Consider the following 22,266-nt stretch of genomic DNA (forward strand, 5'->3'; position numbering starts at 1 on the left):
AGCTGCGCATGTGTTTAAATATTTTTGGGAGGGCTTATTTTCAAGGGCGGCTTATTTTTTTGGAGGGGCTTATTTTAGCGCATGCACTCAAAAGCCCGATTGGGTTTATTATCCAGGGAGGTCTTATTTTCAGGGAAACAGGGTATCACCAGCAAGGTTTCTTCTCTGGCTTTCATGACAATTTATAGCAGAAAATGTGAAATGCAAGATAAATTAATTTTTCAGAACTATCTGTGCCAAAGGTAAACTAGGCTCATTTGATTAGGCATCTACAGCAGCTTTTTAAACACTGGCATGAGAGATGACTGGTCTATTCTGGAAGTTTGTATGCATTCCTAGAGTAAAAACATTTTTAAAAAGAAACAATGTTATCAAAAAAATAGAATTGTTTTTAGAAAGCACTTGACACATTTAAGTTCTTTATTCAGAAGAAAATTTAACTTTATTTCCAAAATCAATGACATTTTCCAATGAAAATCTGGTAACATATTTACTCAGTTCAATATATTCACATGAAATGTTACCACGGAAGATTTTCCTATATTAAGTCTGGTTTTAAGAAGTTTCCAAGAAACGTGACTTGAAATAAACAGCCAAAAAGTCAATATCTGTATTTGGTTGAGTAGTCTTTGGGTGACACGACGAGACCTCTACCTTTACGAGCTCCTCGATAAACTGTTTCTATGATGTCGATCATCTCTTGTTTGTCTTCCATTGCCCAGTTAATTTTGTTGTTGTTACCTGTGCCTAAATCAATCATTATGTGCTTGTTTCTTTAAGAAAGGAGAAAAAAATAATTATACAAATATTTATTTTATTGTTTAACATTTTATATGCATACCTCCTAAAGTATTTCTGTATATATTTGAATAGCCAGTGAGATATTCATACGTATACAAACTTTCCTTTTTCCCCAGATGGAGTCAGGCTGGAATGTTATCCCAACCCAGTAGTTGACTTTAATAAGATCAGAAAGTAGTCATGTCCCATTATTAACATTGTAAATTTTCTTTTTCTTAAGTTATTACCAATATATACTTATTGGAAATAATGCTATATTAACTGGCATGGGATATACCTCAGCATGGCATACTGTGTTGTTTTGGAGGTTACATTAAAAATATAACAAATTCAAATGACCAATTTAAAGAATTTCCCATATTCATATCCAAACAGAAAATAATTCCACAAATTTATTTATTCCTAGGACTACAAAAGACTCCCTCTCTCCTAGGAATATGGCCCACTACATTCCATCACACTTACAGAATGTACTGGGCTGAAGTATTTCTCTTTTCAGAAAATAATAAGTTCTTCTCTCTGACTGCTACAGAAGGCCAATAGTTATGCTGGCCTTTTCCTCTTAGTAACTACATACAGAATAGTTCTGTAAACTATATGCAAAAACCAATACATAATTCTAACTGGGAGTGCCACTTTCATTGCAAACTCTATCAAGCTGTTTTGCATGACCTGTTTTGATTAAAGCAGTGTCTAATAGGAATGAAATATGGGACAAGTGGAGGTACACTAACTATGGGTAGTCTGAATTTAACGACCACAATTGCAACCAGCAATTTTGTAACCAAGCGCCACAACTGCAAAACAGAAAAACGGTGCGACTGTGATAAGCTTATGATCTCAGTTCCCCTTCGGGCATTACATGAAACATCATATGGCCGTGATTTATGATTTCACGTCTGCCTTCTCCATTAACTCTGCTTATTGCAAGCCAGTTGCAAAGCACACCAACAGCAGCCACATTGGCTGCGGGATACTGCAACAATGATAAATTCAAGGATTGACTGCAAAGCTATGTGTTGTTTTCCGCTCCATTGTAACTTTGAATGATTGCTAAACCAGATAGCTGGCAAGCAAAGACTATGATAAGGGAATGCCATTTGCAGTGGTGAAATTCAAATTTTTTTACTACTGGTTCTGTGGGCGTGGCTTGGTGGACGTGGCTTAGCTTGGTGGGCTTAGCATGGCAGGTGCGGTAGGGGAAGGATACTGAAAAATTCCATTCCCACCCCATTACAGGGGAAGGATATTGCAAAATCCCCATTCCCTCCCCAGTCCTGGGGGAAAGATATTGCAAAATCTCCATTCCCACCCCACTCTCGAACCAGCCAGAGGGGTATTTGTCAGTTCTTTGAACTACTCAAAATTTCTGCTACCAGTTCTCCGAACTAATCAAGATTTCCGCCACCGGTTCTGCAGTACCTGTCAGAACCTGTTGGATTTCACCCCTGCTTTATGATGCTTACTAATGCCGGTTTGTTGCCAGCTAGTAAGCTATAATATCAGTTGCATAACAACATCAATCCCAATGAAGTTACTTTCAGGTTTAGATTGTAGCTTAATGATATTACACAACATACACAATTAGGCAGGAACTGTAACCCCCACTACCACTGAAAAAAACCCTACTGAGAACATGCAGGTTAAAAAGCAATGAAAGAATGAAAATATACCTGAAGAAGAACATGACTGTACAGGGATCATACAGTTCGTACATTTTATTGAAGTCTGGTACTTCTGTGATATCTACGAGGTAAACTACAGCAAAATTTTTCACCTAAGGGAAAGAAGAATATGTAATATATTTATAAATTATTTTCATAATATATTGTAAGCCTATACAGAAAGATATGCATAGATTTTGACTTCTTAGAGAACACAAGAACATAAAGATGTACAAAACATGATGCTTGAAACAGGTAGCCACTACAGCTATATTTAAGTACATTCATCAGTCTATTTTTAAACATCCATTTCCTAACAATAAACAGAGTATATTTATAAATTATTTTCATAATATATTGTAAGCCTGCACAGAAAGACATGCATAGGTTTTGACTTCTTAGAGAACATAAGAACATAAAGATGTACAAAACATGCTTGAAACAGGTAGCCACTACAGCTATATTTAAGTACATTCATCACCAGTCTATTTTTAAACATCCATTTCCTAACAATAAACAGAGTTCAGATCACTGCTTTTCTATAAGTTTTGATATTAAATAATACTTTTTACAGAAGTATCAGATTATTTTATACTCCCTTTTCATATCACACATTTGTGTCTTTCAGAATAAAATTCCTTCAGTGATAAAAAAATCACAGAGATTTCAGCAGTAAGCATATTTGCTGATACAAGATGCGAGCTTTTAAAGGAAGCAAGTGCATCTTATTGGGTGTTACTCACCAAACACCTCACCCTATTTCTGGAAAATCCTTTTTAGCACTGACAGCTATTTTTGCTTTGTTTTAGCTATTTTTATAATTTTAGGAAAACATTTAAAAAGGCAATAAATAAAAAGGCAATGAATGAAATTAGAGTATAGATATTTGAAAGTGCAAACAGAATAAAGAAATGAATATTTGTATACATTATTATTTAACTTACCACTTAAACCTCATATTTTGCTCATGCAATTATTTTGCAGTTTTATTCATTTTGCTAATACTGAACGTGCATTATATAAAATACATCTAAAGATAGTAATCCATAAGTTTATTTTAAATAGGGAGCAATATATACTTGACAACATAGAGAATCAAATTTAAATATATTCTTCCTTTTGTGGGGGATGCCATTTCCTTTAAAGTTCTCCACCACCTCTCAATCTGCATTAATTGATTTTTAAAGAATTCAGGAGAAAGTAGCAATACTGTAAGCCTCACAAATTCCTGTAGAGCTCCACTGAACTGAAATCTGAATAAAACACATAATCTAAAGGTTCAAAGATCACATTTTTCTTTTATTCAAACTTTACAACTTGAGAAAAAGTTCTTGTGGAAGCAACATGAGAAAGTGTTTAAAACATTTTAAGAACAATGTATTGTACAATTCACAAATATTTGTCATGTTTACATGCAATAAGCCTGCCAATGAAAACTAATCTTATCTTCCACTATATATCACAGACATAACCCATTTAGGCATCTTTAAAAATGTAAAAATAATTCATTAGAGTATACATCCTTTGTGTTGATATTGAAACAATTAAGTATAGTCTCAAATTTTAATGAGTAAAAACAAAATCCATAGGGAGATAAATAAACTCTTTAAGAATAGATAGGGTAGAGTAGCTGAGCTTGATAAAATGTACATTTTTTTTTGCCTCAATCACAAGAAACCATTTTTGGTCTAGAATCTGTCTCTCACTACCTGTCTTACCTTCAAGATAGAAGTGTCAAGCCTGAAAGTATTCATACTTCAAAAAAAGAAGGAAAACAAACCAGCAGAAGAAAATGCTTTACTGACTAAACTGTCTATGAAAAGAAGTTACCAGAATTGAAACAGGCCATGTTGATGGGGGTTAACTGCTTTTTCCTAAATGTAAAATGCAACTGCACTATGTCAACAGTCTGGTATAATATAGAAATAAGTAGTACAACTGGAACTGTTTACTCACTTTGTACAGCAGCGATATCCAAACAGGGCTCATAAGCCCGACCATGAGGATGAGGAAGGGTCACCCTCTCTAATCTGCTATTTCTGCAGAGGGAGATTTTTAAATACAAAAGTTATATTGTTCTCTTTCTTCCCTCTGTTAAAGTGCCAAATCATCTGCCAAGTTACTAGAATTCCTATTATTTTATGACCCGTTTCAACCCAGTATCTCAAGTGATATTTTCTCTTAACTCAGCCTTGAAGCAGTTACATAGGCAATGTTTAATTTTTTTTCTTTGACAAATATGAAAATATTTAGATTTTTTAAAAAAAGATCAACATAAACCAAAAGTTATATTTCAATTCTAGCACATTATTGTATGGTAGTATATTGAAGACCGTTTATATCTAATTTAGAAATTTTAGCTTACATAGAATTTGATGAATAAACTAATGTCTGCATAACTCAGCAAGACCATATTCTCTCTACTGAAATGACTGCTGGTTGCTGCTTTATTTCTAGATGAAGTACAAAGAGATGGTGACTGTCTAAACATTATCTCTTTTGAATTTTAAAAGTCCTAAATAGCTTAAGTTCAGTTTGCTTACTCTAACAAAAGTGTTGAGATTTTCTTTGGTTGCCACTAGTTCATCTAGCAATGATGAAAAGTCAGACATTCTCAATGGCCATAATGAGCCCCAAAATTCCCATTAAAAAAACAGAGATTAACAAAGTTGCTGGACAAAGCTCTGAAAACATATTTTAAATTGAAATTTTAATAGGGCTTTTTTATAATTTTCAAGTTTATTATTATTTGATTCTCTACAAACTAGGAACTCAGCTGGCAATATACAAGTGCTTAAGTAATTTGCATTCCCGTTTAATAAAACTAAATTGTCCTTTTCTGCTGAAACAATACAAATTAGAAGTCATTGTTGCTATTTGCATGGTTTTCTTAATTTATGCAGAAGTTTAAATATTTTCCTCAATGCATTATTTTTTTAAAATTGCATATTTATAATGTAGAACCATACATAAAATAAAATTACAACTTTTCCTTAAGTTTTTCAGTTCATGGAAAATTTCTGGAAACAATGTCTTTCACAAAAGAAAGCAAGAAGAATATAGTTTGTTTATTTATTCATTCAATTCTTTTGCCTTACAAAGCCAAATTGTTTCCTACATTTCAAGGCAGCTCTTTAACTCTCAGGAGCATATTTTCAAAGAGATCCTTACAAGCTGGTATTTGAGCTTGTCTTGCTCATAAGCAGAATTCTGTCCACAGCAACCTATTTCTTAGCTTATAGTTACAAATATACCAAATTGTGGACTAGTAGAATTGTATAAAAATTTAACCACAATGTGCAATTTTATGGTTATAGCCTGTAGGCAATACAATACAGGTAGTCCTCCTTTAGCGCCCACAATTGGGACTGGCAACTAAGATGCTAAAGTGGAAACTCACCGTGACTGTGTTTATAATTTTACTTCAACTTTCCTTTCGTTTACAAAGTCAGAAGGATAAACCCCCAAACAGCCAGGGGAAAGTTTCTGGAATTCGATACATGAGGAAGCCAGGTAATAGGACAAAACTTATACCATATCCCCTTTCCCCAACTTTCTCACTCAAGAGAACATTCATCCCTCTGCTGGGATAATAAACAAGAAGAGAATTAATGTTTGTCCTTGGAAAGGAAGGGATTACAAGAGAGTAAGCAGGCACACAATGGAGAGTACATATCAAAAAGAACATGCTAGCACTGTTTGCCTAGTGTATACCCAGCAACACAGGAGCAAGCAAAAACCAAAGGTGTGGAACTGATTAAAGTCTTATCAGGTAAAGGAAGCAGTTGTGAATCTGCAACCAGGCAAAAGGTTCTAATCAACTAATTAAGGTCCCAGAGTGGGTCTTGTTGACTTGTGGTTAGCACTTTTTAGGGATGCATTGTGCTGTGAAGAAAAGCAGCTCAGGAATAGGTAGCTTGTTTAGGCAATCTCTCCACTCTGAGAAAGGGGGGGTGGGGAGGAGAAAAAAAAAAAAACAGGTCAGATACAGAGCAATCTGTAATGATTATAATGGAAAATATATGGCTAAGAGATGCTGCAAATTTTATTTCATTTATTTATTAAATTTATATGCTATCCATCTTGCTGTCCAAAGCAAGTTTTATCGGCATTGCTCACAAAGTTACTTTTTCATCACTGTCATAACTCTGTACAGTGGCTGCCTGAGGCAGTTGCTAAGTGAGGTCTACCTGTATCAAGTAAATATCAAATCACTGCAATGATTTGTGATTAAGTGATTAAGTATCAAATCACAGCAATCTTCCCTACATTGTTCACACAATAAAAAAATACATTTTACAAAATATTTGAGGCCCACAATAGGATGCTTTACTCTCACCAGAAATATTTCAAGCTTGAAACATGGCCAAGGTTAAAATACAGCTAGTAAGACTGGAAGATGGACAGAGCACTCATGGTACAAACTTAAAACAGTCCAAACTAAAAACATTTTGCACTTTTCTGGTTATAATTTCAGGTGAAATGAAGATCGTCCTTTCAAGTTAAATTTCTTTACTTCTGTCTTTTTTTATACATTTGCTTTCTGTGGCCACAAAACAGATGGTACATTCACAAGCATTAATAAATCAAGAGAATCCTAGTTTATTGTTACATAAAGTACTTTAAAACTATTTCAGAGAAAACAATTAAAATAAATAGAAAAAATAATAATAAACTGTACTACCTAAGCCAGGTTTGGGGTTTTTGCAAGGAAATTATTCACTTTCCATTCCAAACCTTTTTGAGAGCAAAAACCATGATTTCTAATTAAGAAAACATACCACTCTTGTCAACAGTTCATATACTATTTTCACTGCTCATCTATATCATCCCTAAATTTTTGCCTTTCTAATAAGATACATCCCATATGCATGAACCCTCCATCAAATTAAAATACCACCTTCCAACACACATAATGTCCTCTGGGGTATTTCTGTAGAAGCAATGCTGGGCAAGAATTGCAGCAGAGCTGGATGAAGTGGCTGTGGCTTGAAAAAAAACCTGTGGCTTGAAAAAAAAACTGTAAATGCACTGCATCTTTTTATAGTGTGAAGTTATATATGGATATGAAAACATCGTCCCTAAGCAAATAGGATTACACACACACCTACAACATGACTGATAGCCAAAAACAAATCAACACTCTCAATTTATCTAAATTCACTTTTTTGTTATTGCATTTCTTATATTTCAGAATAAAGACATCATAGCTAAAAATAAAATAGTGAAATTCAGTGAGTTAACAAGTCACTGGAGTGCAAAGGTGTATTTAATGTTTTCCAATCTTTAAGGGAATTTTTCAGGAAAAAAATTCACACTTCTCGATTGCAGTTTTTTAGCTATTTTTTAAAAAATATGTCTAGTAGAAATACACCATTTTTCTTAAGCACATATTCTACGTTCAGCACATTATTGATTAAAACACATTAACATTTTATTTTTCCAAATCAGTTAAAACATTATACCTTTTCAGCAATACTATATAAAACTTCATCCATTTTCATACATGTTGGATCCCAATCATGTCCAAACCGATTAACTACTACGCGATCTTCTTCTGAAAGAATGGCCTGGTCTACTTGCCAGCCATTGTGTAAATGTGGAAGCATGTACGACATCTTGAAACACTTGTATCAGATCTGTAAAAGAAATACAGAAAGCTGTTTATAATTTTGATGTTTACACTAAGGGTTAGCTTAGTCAGCCAAATAACATCATTTTATGTGATAAAGAAATAAAGAGGTCAAGATACTGTTGTTTTATAGGTATCCCATTTTTAATTTAAGATTAGCTTCCCAAACTATTTATAATTAGAATTAGTATTGGTGAAATAAAATAGATCCTTTAAACTCGGAGAATATTTTTTTGCCCAGAGAAGGAATATTAGGGGATTTGCAAATACTCAGTAATTGACTGATCATAATCACATCTCAAAAAAGTTGCATTTTTAGTAAATGGAAAAATATGAAGTAAATTTTGACAAACAAATATTACAGCTTTATTTGTATTTTTATAAGGCATATGTGAAAATACAATGAATATTTGTGGGGGGGGGGGGAATCAAAGAGCAATAGTGAAAATTGTCTAGAAATTTCTGAAGACCAGAAAACCATAAATGTAACCCCTCTGGAAACTTAGTTATTGAGAAACATATTGTTAAAATAAGTTTTATTACTTGTTATATGGAACACAATAATTGTTCCATTAATAATTATTTACTTATGTAGACAAACACTAAAAATGTAAAATATTATTGGAATCATAACTACTGTACAAGTTTCTTTTGCATTATTATCTTATGACAATTTCAGAAACTTCACTTTCTCTTCCCCTAAAGTTCTGTCTTGTCCCTCTTTGAAGTACATGAGGTCTGAGAACTAGTCACGTTTCATATTACCTAAAACAGAAAAAAAGGCAGCCACTGTTGTTATATTTGCAGTTGTCAATAATGTATTCCCTTCAGTTCCACGCATACACTTATAGGGCAACTCATACAGGATGTTTGGATTAATCCAAATAAATATGCTTAGTTTTTGTCCCTCAAAAAGAATAAGAAACCAAGGGTAAAATATTATTACCTTTTTTGTATATTTCTCTACAGAGTGAGAAGACTTGGTTTAAACTTTATACTATCTAGAAGCTAAGGGCACTAGAGCTCAGGATTACTAGTATAATACTGCCAAATCAGTGTCTCTTTCCTCAATATTGACGTAAGGTAGCATGTGAATTCTGCAGTATCTCTGGCCCTCCATCAGCAATGTCCTCCCAAGCCCACAGCTAAGTGCTATCCTAAATGAGGAATTTGACGGTCCATTCTTTTAATATGCAGAAAACGACGGACAGAAAGGGACAGAATTTCTGTGTTAATACAATATGGATTTTCCTGCAGGTTTCTCAGGCAAGATGTCAAGTCATTAATTTTGGTGGCTTGGAGCTGACCAGGTCCATGCAATCGCTCAAAACCTGCCATGTTGATATTTAGATATCTTGGTGTTTCCAGCATATTGATACATGGTTCAGTTTCGAAAACTTTGCACTTTGCTTTTTTTTATTTATTTAGTTAAGCGATGGCTATTATCATTTTTTGAACACCAATTATACAGCCGATTTTATCGAGCAATGATACAACTTGGAGAACAAGACACAGCAAAATTAAAGACCTTTTAGTTAGAAACTCTCTAAAAGCGGGCGATTTCAGGTTTTTTTTTTTTTTTAAAGTGTTGTGAGCAACACACGTTTTACGGATTTTTTGTGAGTTCAAAGATCAGCCTCAGAAAACGTAGATCTTAATCTCCAACCTCTTTGGAACGCAGCATGCCATCTTCTAGAGTTTGGCCCTTTTTAAGAAGCGTGGACTTCAACTCCCAGAATTCCCCAGCCAGCATGCAGGATGGAGAACGCTGGGAATTGAAGTCCACACATTTTAAAATGGCTAAGATTGAATAAAACGCAACTCTAGAACATCTATACCCTTTTCTTCCTCGCCTAACTCCCCCTCCTTTCTCTTTTCCTCCACCCGCACCATTCCCGCTCGCCCTGGAGCTCAACCGCCTTCTAACCGCCGCGTTCAACAACTCCTTTTTCTCATCATCCACCACTGACCACTCACCGAAAAAAAACAAAGAAGCAAACAACCCGCCACGGCCACGGCCGAAGGCCCACCAACGTTCGTGCCAAAGAACAATCCTAGAGTGTCGCAAGGCTAGCAAGGAGAGGAAGCGACGTCACATTCATTCCGTTGTCTCCGTCACTTCCGGAGAGGGACAACGGGAGAAAAAAAAGAGGGTGGGGGGGAGAAGAAGTTAAGAGGAAAAGTGATCAGTCAGCGGGAGAAGCCTGCCAAGTAGAAAGCTTAGACTTAGACTAACTTTATTGTCACTTTGAATGTACACTAATCGGCATACATTAAAATGAAGTTTCATTGCGTACAGCTCCCAAAGGGCCTCCACCTCTAATATACACTACATAAACATGATAAAATAAATAAATACATTCCTATAAAATTATGCATATACCCACATATATTATATGACCCGGAAAAGTTTAGCCCGGGGATGCCCTTGCGGACAGATACGTGTCAGCGCCAGAAGGAATCCTATCTATTGAGGGCACAATATGTGACAAAAAAAACCCGCCCCAAATATCAGGCAGCCTCTGTCCCCGCCCTTCTTCCTCCCTCGCTGTCAGTTGTTGGAAAAGGCGGTTCGCTGAGTTTAGCGCAATTCTAGGTTTCTTCCTTTCCCACGTTATGGCGGATTCTCCGGGTCCATCCGTAAGCAAACAGCATTAGGAGAGCGGGAACACATTTCCCGGCCTGACTGTGTGCCTTTGCCTTCTTGTATACGCTTATGAGTAGCAATAATTAGTAACATGCGTAGTTTCGCTGTGCCTCTTTTTTGTCTCTGTATTAGTAGATTTTTTTATAAAAACTCAAGGCGAATCTACTTAATATTCTTGCCTCCTATGTTCCTCACATAGCAACAATCCTCTGAGGTGAATTGGGCTGAGAGAAAAAGGTAACTGGCCCGAAGTCCCTCACCCAGTTAGCTGTCTTGCCTTAGCTAAGGGAGGCCTAGAACTCATAGTTTCTAAACCAGGACTTTTTAACTACTACACCAAACTATTTCTATTAATATCTAGAGATTAATATCTAGATCTACTAAACAGAGATTTTAAAACAAAGCTGTTGTTTGTTTTCTCTATGTAGACAAATCAAAGAGAAGGTTCCCCATCTTCCCTTGGAAAAAAAAATTAATTTCTGATGACTCACTTTGATTGGCTCATCTCATAGGCTGACCTAAAATGTTGACTAATTTATCATTCAGTGACTGTTTGGATAGTATGTTAGTAGTATCCTCTGGTCACGGGACTGCAATTTATGATAGATTTTTGCTGGAAACTGGGATTGAACGGATTCGTTTAACAACCATAGTATCTGCTTAACAATTGTCAGATTTGCTTAATGATCACTGCAAAATAGGTTGTAAAATCAGGCATAGTTATCTGGTGACCTGCTTAATGACTGGTATAACTTATGACCATAATTCTGGGCTTAATTACAATCGTAAGTCAAGGACTACCTGTATGAAAAATTTCCAGGGTTTACAGAGTGTGGCAGAATATATTTTTTTAAATGTCCGTTGCTTTGTCTGTATGTTGAATGTCCACATTAGACCAGATTCAGATTATTATGTCTTAAACTAATGTTAACACATTTTTTTTCAGCATTTAAAACTTGGGAATTATGTTCAGATGTAAAGCTTTTCACTTGGCAGAGATATATTGGCTTAAATGGGCAAAGAAAAACATTACCTGTATTCAACACTACAAGACTGCCCAAAAGAGCGCTGGGAGAAGACTATTAAGTGCATATCAGCCTACGGTTTGTACCAGAAAAAAAGTCTTGCAAAAGTCTATGTTAAAGATTTCATTAAAGACACACACATCTTTGAATCATCATTAGATTTTTGAAAACGTGTTATGGGACAGTTTCCCAGGCCGTCATGAAGGGGGTCTTGTCTCAGGGATGAAATTTATTTATTTTATTTTATTTATTGCGATTTATATGCCGCCTTTCTCCCTAGGGACTCAAGGCGGCTTACAAAATGACAGCTTCAATACAAATCACAATACAATACCAAATTAAAATCAGTAACCCAATTAAAAACGATTTAAAATTATACCAGTGTACCCCCAAACGGATCAGTTTAATTGGCGGAAGAGCCACGTCTTCAGCTCGCGACGGAAGGAAAGAAGGTCGGGGGCTGTCCTGAGCTCAGTGGGCAATCCATTCCAGAGGGTCGGGGCTCCCACAGAGAACGCCCTCCCCCTGGGGGTCGTCAGCCGACATTGTTTGGCCGACGGCACCCTGAGGAGGCCGACTCTGTAAGAGCGCACAGGACGATGGGAGAACGGCTGGAGATGGTTCTGCAAGTACCCCGGGCCTAAGCCATGAAGGGCTTTATAGGTGAGCACCAGCACCTTGAAACATATCCGGAGTGCCACCGGTAGCCAGTGCAGCTCACGCAGGAGAGGTGTTACACGGGAGTATCTAGACGCCCCCGTAACTACCCGCGCGGCTGCATTTTGGACTAGCTGAAGCCACCGGACACATCCCAAGGGCAGCCCCATGTAGAGGGTGTTACAGTAGTCCAACCTAGAGGTAACAAGGGCGTGAGTGACCGTGGCGAGGGCATCCCGGTCTAGGAACGGGCGCAACTGGCGCACAAGACGGACCTGTGCGAAGGCCCCCCTGGTTACGGCCGTCAGATGGTCATCTAAAGTCAGCCGAGAATCCAGGAGGACACCCAAGTTGCGGACCCTGTCGGAGGGAGCAAGGATTTCACCTCCGATCATTAAGGATGGAACCTCCAGATCCCGGGATGCCGGCATCCACAGCCACTCAGTCTTGGAAGGGTTGAGTCTAAGCCTGTTCCTCCCCATCCAAACCCGCACCGCTTCCAGGCAGTGGGACATCACGGAAAGGGCATCCCTAGGGTGGTCAGGGGTGGAGATGTAAAGCTGGGTATCATCAGCATATTGATGATACCTCACCCCAAAACCACGGATGATCTCACCCAGCGGTTTCATATAGATATTAAAGAGCAGAGGGGAGAGAACCGATCCCTGAGGCACCCCACAAGTGAGAGGCCTCTGGGAGGATCCCTGACCCCCCGCCCAAACAGACTGCAGACGGCCCGAGAGATAGGAGGAGAACCACTGTAAAACAGTGCCTCCTAACCCTATCCCCCTGAGCCGCTGCAGCAGGATACCATGGTCGATGGTATCGAATGCCGCTGAGAGGTCAAGAAGGACCAGGATGGAGGAGCAACCCCCATCCCTGGCCCGCCAGAGATCATTTACTAGGGCGACCAATGCCGTTTCCGTGCTGTGGCCACGCCTGAAACCAGATTGGTAAGGATCCAGGTAGTCAATTTCCTCCAGAAATGCTCCTGGTTCGGACCAGCTCGGGCGAGTAGGTAGTGATGGCGGCGGGCAGTTCGGAGAACCGGTAGCAAAAATCCCTGCCCCCGCCCCCCATGCCCAGCTGAGCCCCGCGATCATCAAAGCCTTTTTTTCCTTTTAAATGGCTCTGACCAGCCAAGCTTTGACATCCCAGCTGAGTTGCCTGCTAATCAGGCAACTCAGCTTGGATCACCAAAGCCATGTAAAAGAAAAAAAGTTTATTTTGCTTACCTTAGCTGCTGATCGCATGCCGATCGGAATCCATGCATCAGCAAGCAACTGAATATCCCTGGCTGCAATCAAGCTCATCGGTGAGAAAGCTCTTTCTGCCTGCCTGCCTGCCTTGACTTGTGGACTTCAACTCCCAGCAAAGCTGGCTGAGGAATTCTGGGAGTTGAAGTCCACAAGTCTTAAAGTTGCCAAGGTTGGAGACCCCTGTTCTATTGGGTAAGTTTTTTTCCCCTTTGGGAGCTTTAAAAAAAATAGTTAATTGGGGTTTTTTTTAGTTGTTCTTTTTTTAGACTTAGCCATTTAAAGTTTAGGAAATTTTAAATTTAGCTGCTTTTATATAAAAATAAATAAAAATAAAATAATATTTGTGCAGCTTTCTGAGATTTAGTGTGTTTCTGTAGTGTTTCACTCTAACTACACAAACACACAAAATCTCACAAAGCTGTATGTGGAATTTTGTGTGTGTAAAGTGTGAAAGTTGGTTTTTTGGGCTTTTTGTGCCTGTGTGAGGCTCCTGCTTGTTGCAGGGGCCATTTTGGGTCTAGCACAGCTGCTTTTACATTGTGGGTGAGCCAGTTGTGTTGTGTTGTGTTTTGTAGGTTAAAAAAGGGCAAAGAAGTGACATTGACTTGGCCACGCCCACCCAGTCACCTTACCACCAAGCCCCGCCCACTAATTAAGCCCCACCCATAGAACCGGTAGCAAAAAAATTTAGATTTCACCCCTGCCTTGTCTGTTCACAATTTACAAAATGTATCAGAATGTTAACTGCTGATGCTCCCTGCCACCCCTTCTTACTCTCAAGATGCTACATACCACCCCAATTTACCTTGTCTTTTTCTGGGAAAACGGACACACTTCCTAGCAAAGTATTGAGATGAGCCAATCATATTTTTTTTTCCTGAAAACTCCTGAAAATACATAGGGCTGAGAGACCTTACTGATGAACCTGTTGGCTAGTGTTTTGGCAGCTAGCTGTTTTAAAATGAAAGGAATTGGTTGGTTTGTTTTTATTGAGGGAGGGGGAAAGTTATACACACTGAGGAGTTCATTGATGTGCACTGGCACCACACTGAAGATCCCAGTGTATCCTAGATATACTGAATTAGATCAAGATTGCTACAGACCTAATTTCAATCTATAAAAGAAAATGTATTTCATATTATTTATTGAAAAGGGGCATTTTGGTTAGGCTCCAAAAACATTACTTAATTATCTGCTTGGATTTATTTCATGGATTAAAAATAGCTAAAGTTGCTTTTTATCCATTGGGGCAAGAAAGACTTGACTGAGGGCATTATTATCTTAGGGGACAGTAGCTAATAGGCTTGAAGCCAAGTATAACCATCTGAGAAGTGCAGCTTGTTCCAGGTTCTCAAAATCTTAAGTGCTGTGGAGGACAACATCTCAAGTAATGCGATTAGATCATTTTAAGAAACTTTGGGATTTTTGGCCAGCTCTAAAAGCAAAATATCTGGCAGAACCATTTTTCAGCTACTGCATAATAAGGGAGCAGATAAAAATAGATGAGTGACACCTAGTAATTATCTTTTCAAACTGCCTTTGATGTGAATGGGAATGTATTGACCACTAGCAGTAGATTATCCATATTATACGGAAAGATCCAGCTTCTGTGCTACATTTGTGATTTGGCATAATCTAAAGTGTCTTCCAGGGATTGAATCTGAAGTGCTGTGCAGTCCTGGTTTATGAGATGAAATACTTGACTCCAAGCTATTTAAGATGTATAGGCTAATACGAACAATTTGACCTGGGCCCAGAAATGTAATAAAAATTACTACACATGATAATGCAGTACAATACATAATGGTTATCTACTTAAAACCCTTCATATTTTAGGATTTGGGGATCTAATCACCTATTCCCAGTAATTGCTATATGTCCATTAAGATCAGTAACAGAAGATGTCACCATTCTTTAGGGAATATTATCTACAGAGTCCACAGAATAGTGGTTTAAAAGAATAGTATTTTAAAAGCCAATATGTTCTTCCCACTCAGAGTTTTATTTTTATAGGTATACAAATGTGAAAAGCCAAGTAATTCTTTCCTGATCTCGAATTTCCAGGATCAGGAAGCTTCAGTCCTTGGTTATTTAAAAGTTTTTTTTAAAAAAAATACCTCTTAACACTTGCTTTCTCAATCAAATGTTTCTGATTGTTATCTTCTCTTTCAGATTATGGAAAAAGAACTGCCCAGTGTGCTGATCTCTGGAATAGGCGGTACATCTGGTGTATTAGAAAGCCATGTAGAGTTTCTCAAGAAGCATTTTAATCTCATCACCATGAAGGAATTTCAGAAAAGCAAAGAACTCCATGAAAAGATCAAATCTGTTTTTGTATTTGAGCGTCTTCCAGTCATTGACCAGGAGCTTCTTGAAAGCCTGCCCAATTTAAAGGTGATTGGAAACTCAGGAGTAGGAGTGAATCATTTGAATCTGAAATTAATTGGTAGCTTTGGCGTTAAAGTGACCAATACTCCGCATGCTGTTTCTGATTCTACTGCGGACATTGGGATGGCATTAATGCTAGCATCTGCCAGAAGATTAGTTGAAGGTAAATAATTTTCTTCTGCAGTTCGGCCAGTATTGGATTTTCCCTTTAGTTATTTCAAGCCTACCATCTGCTTCTTCACATACTTACTTTCAACTAGTTATAATTGTAACACCAAATTATATTGTTGATTTGGACCTATTCAATGGTGTGAACAAGTATAAGCAGAATATACTTTGGATGTTTTAAATGTGCGTACTAAGCAATACTCTCCCTGCACTATCCTTGGGTCAGCTATAGTCAGCAGACCTGATTTGGGTCCCAAAACCATCTTGAAGTTAGAATGTCAAGTTGTTCCCTGTAGAAAAACTTTTGTTAGAAAACATCAGGAAATAGCTTCAAATTCCTTTTTTGAAGCTATAGCAAACTGTGGTATAGCAAACTGTGACTGTTTTATTAGTAGACTCCCAAAATCGAGAAACAGAACAACATGTTTCTGAATAAGCATATTTAGAAAGTCTTTAAGCATCTTTAGAAAGTCACCCAATTATTTGACAACTATTTGTTCAGCTCAATTCCTTACAAAGAAAAGTTTAAGAAATATTAAACAATAACATATATATTGAAAATGTTGTTATCTCTGTTAGTAATCTTTGGTAAGTAAGAAAGAATTAGAGCTGTAAAAAAGCAACAAATACCTTTGTAAAATTGATAACATAATACCCATGATCCCTTCACATGACTTTTAGAGATACTTAACTCCTGCCACTTAGAATACTTTAATCTGATGTGATTCAACCTGAAGCCCTCCAGGCTATACCTATATTCCCCCCTGTGTGAGAATTCCTTCCCCAGAAAGTCAATGGAGAAACTGGCAGGGAAGATTGCAAACGGTGGTCACTTGCTGAGAGGACTCCCTTTTGTCTCTGGGGGCTGACTGAAAGAGCTGCCTGCTGAGCGGAACTAAACTCCTTTGCAAGGGTGGAGGAATGGAGCTCAGCTCCTGAAAGTCTGAGCTCCATTCATGCACCCTGCTAAAGGTGTTCCCTTCCAGGTGCGAAGGAGAGCTGAAGTCCTGCAGTGGGGTGGAGAAACAGAGTTCAGATCTTGAAGATATGGACTTTTTTTCCTGCATTCCATCAAAGGTTCCCCACTTCCATGGACAGTGGGGAACTTTCAGCTCCTGAGTGGAGAGGCAGTGTGATAAGGAAAGAACATGGGGAGCCTTGGGGTTGGCAGAGGCCCATTGCTGGCCATCCACAAGTATTTCTCCCTCAGGGGCTGAAAGTCCTACTTGGATTTCCACAGACAGGATTTTTAAAACCTAAACAGAGCCTCCCAGAGTCTCCTTCAACCCACAAGTGGCATCCCGCACTCCTTACCTGGGACTCAATCCACTTTAAAGACCCACACAATTGCTTAATCACCTCAACCATGAATGCAGGGATTGCAGTTGTTGAGCGAAGCAGTCATGTGGGAAGTCACCTGACATCTCACTTAACAAACACTCTGTTCGTTGACCAAGATTCTGGTCCCAATTGTGGTTGTTAAACAAGGGCTACCTGTAGTGGAAGAAAATAATAGGAAAGAAATATTCACTCTGGAAAGTATTATGTGAATCTTATACTAAAGGATAACATGATGGTTTCAATCCTCTATGTACTTTTTTTTTCTTAACGCTATTAAGATTGGGAGATTATAAAAATTGTTAAATAAATTTAAAAACAAGTTGAGATTAAGCAATTGCATTGTTGTATTTTTGTCTAACATGCATGATTTATTCTCTGATTTATTTTTTTTTCTGTAACAATGTTCTGCAGTAGTTAATTAGGTAAATATCAACATGTAATATAAATCAAAATATTTCTGAACATTCATCAAGGACTTGCCCCTTAACACCACAAGACAAATTACATCTATTTGTCAGTTTTTTTTCTGCAGAAATTGTATACTTGAAAATCAGAAAGAGGAGGGATTTCCTCTTTGGCCAAAATCCAGGGAGATGGATAAATCCCAAATAAGCAGACAATAAATCTAACCACTGCTGCTTATGGCCATAGGAAAGAACTAGGAAGCTAGAAGAGAGAAAGAGAAGAATAATGTTATCCCACTAGAATAGATATCCCGCTTAATATTGTTTTACTCAATTTCTATTTTTGTGCTGTAGGTTGTTATCTGGCAACATCTCCAGATACTACGCATTTTGCTGTTAATTGGCTAGGAGTAGAAGTCAGCAGGGCCACTCTTGGTATCATTGGAATGGGCAACATTGGTTATAAAGTAGCCAAGAGGGCAAAGGCTTTTGACATGAAGATTCTCTATCACAATAGGAACCGGAGGTACATGTATTTTGAGACGTATACTGTAGATGTGATGTGATATGATATGGTATGATTGATATGAGATAGGGCAGGGCAGGGCAGGATAGGCAAGCTAGGATATATTATATATTTTGGGATTTAAGTTTGAAACTCATTTAGTAGCCTTTAAAAATATTTTCCAACTGCCCTTTAGCAGTGATCTTTGGCCAAAGCACCAGACTAGAACTGAAAGTATGAATGCTATATACCAGGGGTCTCAAACTCCATTTCATTGAGGACCGCATAGGGGTTGTGTTTGACCTTGGGGGACCAGGGTGGGCATCGCCAGCGTGATGACACTTCTGTTGGGGGGCACCTGTGGTGGCCCAAGTGCTCTGCCAGCGAAAACAGGCTCCCAAGCTCCGTTTTCAGCTGTGATGACCTCCTGCAACCCTCTGCCAATGAAAACCGAGCTCAGGATGGCTGCATGCAGCCCTTGCGAGCTCCGTTTTTGGCTGCAACGGCCTCCTGCAAACCTCTGCCAGCGAAAACAGAGCTCAAGAGGGCCACATGCGGCCCTTGCGAATTCTGCCCTCGCTGGCAGAGGCACTGCGATCCAGTTCTTTGCTGTTTCCAGGGAGGCCCTGCATGCCAGATCTAAGCACCCCGTGGGCTGGATCTGGCCCCCGGGCCTTGAGTTTGACATCCTTGCTATATACAGTATGTTTGCAGGAACTTGGCCCAATGAAGCATATATTTCCTTAGTGTTGTTACAATGGCAATAGAAACGCATAAACATTCAGGCAAATTAAATCCACAGGTTATTAAGCTATTGGTTTGTGACTAATTGTGGACATTCCATTCCTCTAAATACAAATTAATAAAGAAGTGAACTCTGTTGCCAAGTTCACTTTAGATCTGGTCTGAAGAAATTTGGAGCATGGCTTCTGAGATATCAGCACATATTCCTCATTTCACATGGCTTTACCCAGATGTCATTTCACCAATGAATAGCAATCATGAAATTCTAAACTCAATAATCCCAAACTATTTTAATTTTATATCTGTTTCTGGCAAGAATGTTCTCTAGGATCAAATTTAAGATCTAATTCATCATCAGGTTGATAATAAAAAAGAGGTTAGATATATAAATAATGCTGTATGCAAAAACATGCTTTCTTCAAATCTATATTTCATAAAAATCATGGAGAGTAAGCTACATGTGTGAACTTTGAGTTGTTACTAACAACAAGCAGATTTAACAAATACTCTGCAGCAATTATTTTTGGAACAACAAAAAGTTTGTTATGCAAGTCAAGAAGAACCACAGATACTGCCATAGGTTGCACTGAATAGGAAGAAAAGTGTGGGGTTCTGCCTTTAGACCTAATATAGCAAGCTCCCCATGACTCTAAAATATTTCTTATTTATGCTGTTCAGTGATTACACTCCAAAACAACTCCACTATGAAAAACCCTTTTAAAAGTTTGTTTTCACATTTATTTCTTCCAGAAAAGAGGAAGAAGAACAAGAGGTTGGTGCCACGTATTGTAAAAACATTGATGACTTGCTTCGACAGTCTGATTTTGTGATGCTGGTTGTAAGTTTGACATCAGAGACCCACAATCTCATAGGAAAAAGAGAGCTAGAATTGATGAAACCCACAGCCACACTCATCAATATCTGCAGAGGTAGGATGCAACACTATCCAAATGTACATTTCTGTTGTTTAAGCCATTGATGGTTTCAAAAAACCTTCTTGGTGGGTCTGTATTCTGTATTTTGCTTGATTATTTCTTGATAAAATGTCAGTCATGCAAAATATATTTGTGTCATTCCAAAATCCCCTTAGGTGCAGTTGTTGACCAGGATGCATTGGTAGAAGCACTCCAGAATAAGATTATTAAGGCTGCAGCTCTGGATGTGACCTACCCTGAGCCATTGCCAAGGTAAAATAATACAATACTCCTAGATCAGAATAAAAGGACAATAAATCCAGCATGAAATAAATAATGATGATATTGTATAGATTCAGAAGAACATTCTTAATATAGGAACTCCTACGTTGGCCCAATTTACTGTCTGTTTATAGTCAGACTAGTACAGCCAATTTATCCTTTATCCTTATCATACAGATAAAAAAAATACTTCCAACTTTTACTCTAAAATTAACAGTAGTGTGCATTGTTTCTATAATCCCATATAATTCTAATCATCAAATCCCAACATCAAAATTATATTTCTCTTAGTTTCTCACAAAAATTCCATAAGTGGCTTTGTTAACAATTTATCACTGTCTCCTAAAATAAACCAGATACCTCTTCATTCCATACTCGACCCACTTTCTATAAAGTCGCCTCTAAATCTGCAGCTCTTCGCATTAATCAACAAAGATCCACTAAAAAAATAGCAAAAACACCAATAGTTTAAATTTATGCCACCCTTTTCCTTTTAGTTTAGGTAGTGTGGTGCTTGAAATATTAGAAATGAACTGAAGAAGTCTGAGTATAGGTTCCCATTTAATGACTGACCCCAGTAGATGACTTTTGACCTGTTACTTTCCCAACTCAACTAATTTCATAGGGTTTTTGTCATGTGGATAATATCATGTGAGATGATACACCCAGGTTTGCCTTGAGCTGTCAAAGAAAAAGTGGGATAAAAGTGTAATAAATAATCTAAGTTTTGAGAAGGTGTCTATTTGGCATACACAAAATGTAATTTAAAGGTTTGGTCTTTAAAAAAAGATCACAGTTGCTTCTAACATTTCATTCTTCAATCATCCCAATGCAGACATTTGTGAGATTGATTCCTTTTCTCTTTGAAATAGCAGGAGTAATTCTAGAGGAAGAGCGATTGAAATAGCAAAGCAGCAAGTAATGGCTGTTTGCAGGTTGTGCCTCTTGGATAGTATGGATACTACTCCACAGAAAGCTTTCCATAGCAGAAACTGGGCAGCAGGAGCTAGTACCCTTTTTTGTTGGTTTCCATCTTGAAGCAGTTGCTTTCCAATTCCAATTTGCCCTGGCTAGGTGACTCTAAATTATCCTGCCCTGCTTTCTCTGCAGAGATCACTTGCTATTGCAGATGAAGAACGTCATCATAACACCCCACATTGGCACTGCTACAGACCAAGCCCTGCACATGATGACAGAAGAAGCAGTGGAAAACATCCTGGCAGTTCTCAATGATCTTCCCATTCCTAGTGAAGTGATCTCCAAATGACTTGATGGAGAACATACAAAAAAAAATCATGAATTATCAAGAACAGGACATTAACCTCTGAGAATCATGACAGATAGCCAGACAACATACTCCTATCAGTTTCAAAATGTGTGATTGTGATTATTTTTTGTAGTTGAATTAATTCTCTAAGCTACCCAGAGTCACTTTGAAACAAAACAGATGGCAAATAAATTTTATAAAATAAATGAATAAAATCTCATTGGAAAAAAGTTTGTTCTGAGATTTTTTATCATGGTGGTTGGGTTTCTGATTCCTTCATCCTTTTATCTCTAACAAACAGATACACCTCTTTGGAAAATGAGAACAACAAATTCAGAAGAGTTAAGGTGTAGGGCTCTGTTGAACATCCCATCAAGGTTCACACGTAAAAAAAATTGAATAGTTCCAGCATAGAAATATTATTTGAGATTGTTGTTTTCATGTTTGAAAAGATCTTTCTCCTGCATTCTTAATCTACAGATAATTGTTGCCATCTTTTGACAATTACACGAAGAAGAGAGCACAACCCAAATATAACAAATGGTGCTGCCTTGCCCATTTGGTTTGC

The 22,266-nt window shown here is 37.8% G+C and overlaps 2 protein-coding genes across 5 annotated transcripts; one reads left to right on the plus strand and one right to left on the minus strand.

Annotated features, from left to right (window-relative positions):
- Positions 1–416: 416 nt before the first annotated feature.
- On the minus strand, positions 417–10,175 carry TXNL4A (thioredoxin like 4A). 2 transcript variants are annotated; one of them, XM_070940657.1, is made up of 4 exons: positions 10,075–10,175; positions 7,931–8,104; positions 2,475–2,578; positions 417–773 (listed from the first exon to the last, which is right to left on the minus strand). In XM_070940657.1, exons 2-4 carry the CDS (start codon positions 8,081–8,083, stop codon positions 602–604), a joined length of 429 nt encoding a protein of 142 aa, XP_070796758.1. In that variant the 5' UTR covers positions 8,084–8,104; positions 10,075–10,175; the 3' UTR covers positions 417–601. The 2 variants fall into 2 exon arrangements, with proteins under 2 accessions (XP_070796758.1, XP_070796759.1); XM_070940658.1 differs by lacking the exons at positions 7,931–8,104; positions 10,075–10,175 and adding exons at positions 4,422–4,504; positions 5,866–7,703.
- Positions 10,176–10,649: 474 nt separating this feature from the next.
- On the plus strand, positions 10,650–21,928 carry LOC139315937 (probable 2-ketogluconate reductase). Of its 3 annotated transcripts, XM_070942447.1 has the most exons (7): positions 10,650–10,737; positions 11,691–11,847; positions 15,858–16,236; positions 18,341–18,512; positions 19,986–20,164; positions 20,326–20,422; positions 21,542–21,928. In XM_070942447.1, exons 2-7 carry the CDS (start codon positions 11,710–11,712, stop codon positions 21,696–21,698), a joined length of 1,122 nt encoding a protein of 373 aa, XP_070798548.1. In that variant the 5' UTR covers positions 10,650–10,737; positions 11,691–11,709; the 3' UTR covers positions 21,699–21,928. The 3 variants fall into 3 exon arrangements, with proteins under 3 accessions (XP_070798548.1, XP_070798549.1, XP_070798550.1); XM_070942448.1 differs by lacking the exon at positions 11,691–11,847 and having other exon boundaries at positions 10,652–10,737; XM_070942449.1 differs by lacking the exons at positions 10,650–10,737; positions 11,691–11,847 and adding an exon at positions 13,699–13,877.
- Positions 21,929–22,266: the final 338 nt, after the last annotated feature.

This window comes from Pituophis catenifer, unplaced genomic scaffold, assembly GCF_029215685.1.
Source record: "Pituophis catenifer annectens isolate HBS135680 unplaced genomic scaffold, rPitCat1.0.hap2 SCAF_3, whole genome shotgun sequence".
NCBI classification, from domain to species: Eukaryota; Metazoa; Chordata; class Lepidosauria; order Squamata; family Colubridae; genus Pituophis; species Pituophis catenifer.

Bases quoted from the DNA above. Each gene is read 5' to 3' on its own strand.
- LOC139315937 (XM_070942447.1), top strand. From the start codon at position 11,710: ATGTTCAGATGTAAAGCTTTTCACTTGGCAGAGATATATTGGCTTAAA. The intron at 16,237-18,340 runs GTAAATAATTTT...TTTGTGCTGTAG, and splicing joins TGCCAGAAGATTAGTTGAAG to GTTGTTATCTGGCAACATCT. The intron at 18,513-19,985 runs GTACATGTATTT...TATTTCTTCCAG, and splicing joins TATCACAATAGGAACCGGAG to AAAAGAGGAAGAAGAACAAG.
- TXNL4A (XM_070940657.1), bottom strand. From the start codon at position 8,083: ATGTCGTACATGCTTCCACATTTACACAATGGCTGGCAAGTAGACCAG. The intron at 2,579-7,930 runs GTATAATGTTTT...TCTTTCCCTTAG, and splicing joins TATATAGTATTGCTGAAAAG to GTGAAAAATTTTGCTGTAGT. The intron at 774-2,474 runs GTATATTTTCAT...CCTTTCTTAAAG, and splicing joins ACAGTCATGTTCTTCTTCAG to AAACAAGCACATAATGATTG.